This window comes from Lichenostomus cassidix, chromosome 26, assembly GCF_008360975.1.
Source record: "Lichenostomus cassidix isolate B80296 chromosome 26, HeHo_3.0, whole genome shotgun sequence".
Classification (NCBI taxonomy): Eukaryota; Metazoa; Chordata; class Aves; order Passeriformes; family Meliphagidae; genus Lichenostomus; species Lichenostomus cassidix.
In genome coordinates, this window is record NC_139506.1 from 2,010,773 (window position 1) to 2,017,264 (window position 6,492).

At 55.1% G+C, this 6,492-nt stretch overlaps 1 protein-coding gene across 1 annotated transcript; it reads right to left on the reverse strand.

Moving 5' to 3' along the window:
* ETV7 (ETS variant transcription factor 7) lies at positions 1–6,171 on the reverse strand. Its single transcript, XM_085082899.1, has 8 exons — positions 5,181–6,171; positions 3,251–3,368; positions 2,820–2,984; positions 2,462–2,569; positions 1,441–1,629; positions 1,034–1,176; positions 592–692; positions 1–458 (listed from the first exon to the last, which is right to left on the reverse strand). Exons 1-8 carry the CDS (start codon positions 5,184–5,186, stop codon positions 347–349), a joined length of 942 nt encoding a protein of 313 aa, XP_084939025.1. The 5' UTR covers positions 5,187–6,171; the 3' UTR covers positions 1–346.
* Positions 6,172–6,492: the final 321 nt, after the last annotated feature.

Below are 6,492 nucleotides of genomic sequence, written 5' to 3' on the forward strand. Positions count from 1 at the left end.
GCTCAGCACATCTCACTGTACAGAGTGATCTTTCCCACAGGTTTGAACCTTCAAGACAAGCATCAAAAATTTCAGAGCAAAAATATCCCATTCCCTCCCTAAGGGCAGGGGAGAAACCAGCAGAAGACCAACCCACACGTTCACCCATGCTTTGGGGCTGGGGGACAACTTCTGGGTGTGTTTTGCTGATGAAGCACCAGAGATGTCCCAGCTTTGGCTCACAGCAGGGTTTGGAATCCAGGCCAGCTCTGTGGCCTTTTGTCCAGGAGAAGCAAGAGACACCAGCACTTCCCAGCAGAGCACAAGTCTCTCTGTGATGCACTGAAGTGAGACCTCCAAAGATTTACTATGGTGAAACCTCCAGTGGGTCTTCCTTCAAATCTTCATGGTCCTCGTTCTCCAGCTGCTCCAGTTTGCTGGATTTCTCATGGACAACCTCCCCAGGAATCTTCAAAAACCTGCAAAATGGTTTTGTAATGTTTTAAGGATGTTGCTGGATGAAGCAGCTGCAAACATCTGGAGCTCATCACCTTCCCAAGCCCCATCCATACTGTCCCAGGCAGCTCATTGCTCTGTTCTGCTTCACCTCACCTGAACAGCAGCTTCTGCCCTGGCTCCTTTTTGATGATGTTGAGTTTGTAGTAGTGTCTGAGCGCTCGTGACATCTTCTCATAGGTCATGTTCATGCGGTTCTGGGAGGAGAAAAGCAGTGTGGGGTGTTGAGTGACAGCAAGTGACAAGCCCTGCTTGGGGTCTGTGTGCAGCAGGGCCACACTGGGGACATTGGTGGCTGCAGTGTGGGTCTCTAACCCAGACTGGCATCACAGCCATCGTGGTTTGCTTTCTGCAGGGTGAGAAAATCTCTCTTTAACCCCCAGGCTGGCATCTCTCACTAACCCTGCACCCACCTTGTCCCCCTTCCCGGTCCCTGGGCCATCAGCTCTGGGGAACAGGTCATGAAGGGGACATGCAGAAGCTCAGGGATGACAAATTCCTTCTCAGGGATGACAAATTTGCTCTCAACTGCATTTACCTTGTGGTTGCCCCAGAGCTGGGCAAGGCCATTTGGGTTGACAACCCTGAAGACTTTGGCTTCCTTGTCCTCCCACCTGATGTAGGGCTGGTAGCGGCTGTCAGACAGCAGTTGGTACACATATTCCCACAGCAACCTGCAGTCTGACACGGGGGAATTCATGGTCACAGAGCCCCCAGGGTGCCCCAGTGAGGGTGGGGGAGCAGCAGGATTGCACATTTAGCAGTGACAGTAAGTGTGAGAAGAGCCCAGAGCTCAGGCACAGCACTTTGACTGCGAGATCTTGTTTTTCAGGTGGGGAAACTGAGGTGGAAAAACATGGAATGAAGGGAAAGGAGACAGATGGGCAGGCAGGACAAAGCCCCATCCCATTTCCCCAAGGAGCAAGGCTATAAATTCATAATTACCTGCAATTTTCCCATCCACTGGGGCTGACAGGGTTGCAGGAAAAGAGCAGATGGCACCTGGCCTGCAGCTACTCTCGGAGCTGGGGTGGGAGAGGTTCAGTGGCTGTGTGTGACTGTGGAACAGAGGCTGTTCTGCACAGCCCAGCAATGGGGAAACAAAGGGGGCAGCCTCAGCACTGCACTCTGTACCTGCAAAAAAACCCAAATAAACACCCTCTGGCACATTAGGGAAGGTCTCAGACCTTGCAAAGCCCTGAGCAGGAGGGGTGGGACAGCCCAGGGTGGTGATCAGCCCAGGCAGAGGAGGAGGGTGCTGAGGAAAGCCTGGGTTTTCCTAACGCAGGAGCAGCAGAAAGTCTGGGAGGGTTAGAGGAGATGCCAAGTAGGGTAAGGGTCAGATGCAGAGGAAAAACTGGAACAGGAAAATGCCCCAGAGCACAGGCATCCCCTGGGAAATTGCTGTGGGGACTTAATATGTTAATTAACTTACACATGAACCAGCAGAAAAGCCCAGCAAGGCACTCACAGATCTACCTCCAAGCACATCCAGCCTCTGACACCAACCCAACCCCACCCTAACTCCTACCTGGGCCCCCCGAGGGCACCAAGAAGCCTCACTGGCCCCCACCAGCCTCACCTGGGGCCTCTCTCCACCCCACCCACTGGCCCAGAAGATCTGTGTGAGCTCAGCCCCAGCTCCTCAGCCCTTTCCCAGCTATGTTGCAGGACTAATCTCCTGTACCTCTGCCTGGCTGATCACCCTCTCTGATCCACATCTCAATCTGCAGATAGACTTCTTAGGGAAGTCACAGCCTTGCCAGGTTGCCATGGGCTCGCTGGTGCTGCCCAGGACTGCTTCAGACCTGCTGCATGACTACAAACTTCCCAGATGACCTGGACTTTGTTAGGCCTGGTTGCTTCTCTCAGGTGGTGTTCAGCAGGCTGAGCTCCTAGCCCCAGGTGTGTGTAACCCCCAGGAGCTGTGGGCAGGTTCTCCCAGGATCATTTTCTCCCATCATACCTTCCTCTGTGCTCCTGGCTTTCCTGAAGGGTGAGCTCAGCAAGGGGCTGCACACCAGAGCTCTTCTCTGAGTCTTAATGAACTGGAGTATTTCGTAAAGCACATCCCCTGCAGGGAAGAAAACTGCTCAGGGGACTTTGGTAATAGTCCCTCTCAGGTGACATCGCTGAGACTCTGAACTACAGAGTATGGGGTTATTCCCCATCCCAAAATATTCGCAGTCCAGATGGACTAAGGGAAGGAGGAGTTGTCCTCATCTCCAGCACAAAGCCTGGTCTGCTGGGACCATCGATCCTCTCCCAGCAGAGCACAGCTTGTGCTGGGATGAAGCTCACAAAGCCCTTGCCCCAGGCCTCACCTGAGCTCGGAGCTCGGTGTCTGAAGTCCTCCTTGGTGAGGATGCACAGGGCTTTGCCGTTCATCTCAAACTTGCTCTCGTCGGTTGGCCGCAGGGAATATTCCTGCTCAGCCCATCTCAGCCAGTGGATCACATCATCCTTGCTCCACAGTGAGGGCTGGATTCCTGAAACCAGGAGCAGCCTCTGAAACAACTCTGTCTCCATCCTCAAAACTGCTGAGAGGCATGATGGGGCTTCTTCTCCATCACCAAACTTTCCCTCTATATTAAGCACTCACAGGTCAAAAACACCACAAAGAGTAAAAACGAACTGTGATGTACCTTGTCCCTCTGCCAGCAGGAAATGGCTCCTGGCTGGGACACCATGGCTGTACCCACCACATCCCATCCCTCCTTTTTGAGCAGCATTGATTTGCTCCACCTCTACTCACTGAGCCTCCCTGGAAGCTTGAAGATCTCCTCAGTGCTGATGGGTGAGTGGCTGGTCTGGGATGGGGAAGGTAACAACACTGCCACCGCGGGGCTGGAAGAACTGATGGCCACTTTGCCCTGGGGAAGAGATCAGACACATCAGTGGGGGGAAATTCCCAGCTCTGGTCCTGCCTTTGCTTTGGAGATTCCTCCACCTGCTCCAGTATTTCCTAACCGGTTCCTCATAGCAGTGTGATGTCTGCAGCTCTTCCGTACATCTTCCTCACACTTTTCCTCATCCCAGCCCCAGGATGAGTCTCTGCTTGCCCAAGTCAGCATTAGCAGCCAGAGATTCCCCTCTTTCTCCAGCTCTTTAGCAGAGGAACCTGCTGTCATCCAGCCTCTGAATGGGGGTTATCCATCCCCACTCCCCATGGGATGCAGGGAAGTAGAAGAAGGAGGCAAGACTGGCAGAGCCTGGAGTGCCTGAGCTGGCTCCCTGTACCTGCAGGATCCTCAGATCCTCGTTGGATGCTCAAGGTTTTAGGAGAGCACTTCAGCTCTTTAGGGCTGTGAAAATAAAGCTGGCTGCAGTGCTTTGATCTTGTTTTAAAAATACCTCGTGAAGAGAGAGGTATCTCTCACTTGATCCCCAGTGATCATTTGGGCATAAATGGAAATGGTCATACCATAGTTTAGGGAGATGTCCACTCCTCTTGCTCACTGGCCATGGATTTCCAGCCCCTCAAGAATTACTTTTCCCCCTTAGCCAGGCTATGTGAGCCAGATGGGAGCTCAGATCCTTCCAGCTCCATCTAGGTCTTGAAATATTACTGGCAGCCAAGCAGATAATGTTTCCCCTTAAAAGTCTATTAATGTGAATCCCAGCAATTTCTCAGCTTCACTCACTGGAAAATTAACAATTTTGCTGTCAAATGGCATTTTCTGAAGCAGTTACCCATTGCAAGCACTTCAGGCTCAGGCAGGCTTTTGGAGGTGATTTAGAGCAGCCACCCCTCGACTGTGGCAGGGGCAGAGGAGCCAAGCCCTCTGAAAATCAGGGGTGAGGAGATGGGAGTTGGACAAAACTTAAATGCAAAGCTGAAGCTCCCAAAATCAGGAGAACAGGAGCAATACACTGCATCACTCCAGGGAAAAATGCTTCCCTGGGAGTTACAGCAGGAGGGAGGCAGCAGGCTGGGGAGGGGGTTCTCCAGCAGAAGGACAATTTGGTGGTCTCTGGCTGTCTGTGGGTTGGATTTAGCAAAGCAGGCAGCTACATGACACTGCATGAGACCAGAGAGACTCCAGAATAAACTCTGAGCAGGCCTGGCAGCAATGCAAACTGTCTTTCAGATTCACTCTAAGCAATAAGCTATGGGGAAAATAAAAGTGAAAGAAATTAGCAGTGTATTTTGTCTAGAACTATCTAAAAGCTACTTTAATTTTTCCCATTGGTGTGACTCTCTCACAAATGATATTTACAGTAAAACCAGAACAAATCTGGTATTTTTCCTGCTCCTAAAGATTTCTAGGCCTTGAGATACATTCAGAATTTTTATTACTTTATACTGATTTTATGTTCTTGCTTTTATCCCTGCTGAGCTGCTTTCAGACATTTCTGAGATGGCTTTTCTTTGCTTCAAGAGGAAATATTGTCCTTGGCAGGGTTTGAGTGGGAGCATTAGAAAAGTGGGGGTGAATAGGAACCCCCAGATGTGTGAGAGCATCTTTTTGCTCAGAACCAAACGGGGGGAGCAGAAAGCTGCTCCGGGCTTTGCGAGGCTGTTTGGAGGTGGGATGGGGGGTCATCCCCCGAGGGCATGAATTTCCAGCCCTAATTGAGGGGGACAAATCCCGGGGGAAGGGGGAGGAGGGAGGACAAGGGAGGGAGGCAGGGAGGGATGACAAGGGAGGGGGGACAAGGGAGGGAGGCAGGGCGGCTCCTACCTGCATTCCCGGTGGCCGCAGGCAGCCGCTCCCCGCCCCGCTGGTAGCCGGAGCCCGGCGCTGCCGCGCTGTCCGGAGCGCTCCGGTGCTGTCCCCGCGGCCGCTGCGGAGCGATCCTTGCGAGAAACGAAATCGAAACGAGCCGGAGCCCCGGGAGGCCGGAGGTTCGGGGGCAGCGCCCGGGGCAGCGCCGTTCCCCCCTCCCCTCCCCTGCCGGGGCTGTGACCCCGCGGCTCGTCCCGCTCCGCCCGGGGAATCTCGATCCGCCCGGGGGATCCCTGTCCTCCCGAGGGATCCCGATCCACCCAGGCTATCCTGCTTCTCCCGGGGTATCCCGATCCACCCAGGCTATCCCGCTCCTCCCGGGATGTCCCGCTCCGCCCGGTACCGGCACAGCACCGAACCCCTCTTCTCCCGTCCCGCCGCGGGCTGAGCGCTGCCCCGGCGGCTGGAGGACGGAGGGATCCCGGGACACGCCGGGAGCGGCTCCAATATCGGGATTGATCCTTTTTGTCCACCAGGCGGGGCCGGGGCAGCGGGGGCAAGGGGGGAGGCTGCGCACCGGGAGCAGCGGGAGGTGGGCGCACAGCCGTGGGGTGCCCGTCTGCCGCCCGCACACCTTGGGATGTGGAAACACACCCATCGCGGGGGTCTGCCGGTAACTGGGAGGGACTGGGAGGCACTGGGATGGACTGGAAGGGGCTGGGAGGGGATTGGATGGGCTTTGAAGGGACTAGGAGGGACAAAACCGACACTTTTAGGAACAACAGGGACACTGGCAGGGGACTGGGAACTGCTGGGGGGCACTGGGATGGACTGGGAGTAAGTGGGATAGACTTGGAATACACTGGGAGAGACTGGGATGAGCTGGGAGTGACTGGAATAGACTTGGGACTGAATGGGATTTGGGAGGGGCTGGATAGGACTGGGAGGCACTTCCACGGACAAAAAGGGCACTGGGAGTGGACTGTTAGGGCACTGGGATGGACTGGGAGGCGCTAGGACAGGATTGGGTGGGAGTGGGAGGGACAGAAAGAGCACTTTTAGGAACAAAATGGGCACTGGGAGGGCACTGGGAGGGCACTGGGAGGGCACTGAGAAGCACTGGGGACCCTGGGGTAGACTGGGATATGCGGGGCTGGACTGGGAGGTGACCGGGAGGCACTTTTGGGGACCAAAGGCTCTCTCGGGCGCACCGGCAGGGCACGGCGCTGCACTGGGCGGGCTCCGCGCCCCGAAGGGCACCAGCCCCGCGCGCTCCGCCCCCTCGCGCTCCCTCGTTTGTCATTGGCCAATTTCCGAAGCCAATCAC

Bases quoted from the DNA above. Each gene is read 5' to 3' on its own strand.
- ETV7 (XM_085082899.1), bottom strand. The intron at 2,570-2,819 runs GTGAGGCCTGGG...TCTTCCCTGCAG, and splicing joins ACACCGAGCTCCGAGCTCAG to GGGATGTGCTTTACGAAATA. The intron at 693-1,033 runs GTAAATGCAGTT...TTCTCCTCCCAG, and splicing joins AGCTCTGGGGCAACCACAAG to AACCGCATGAACATGACCTA.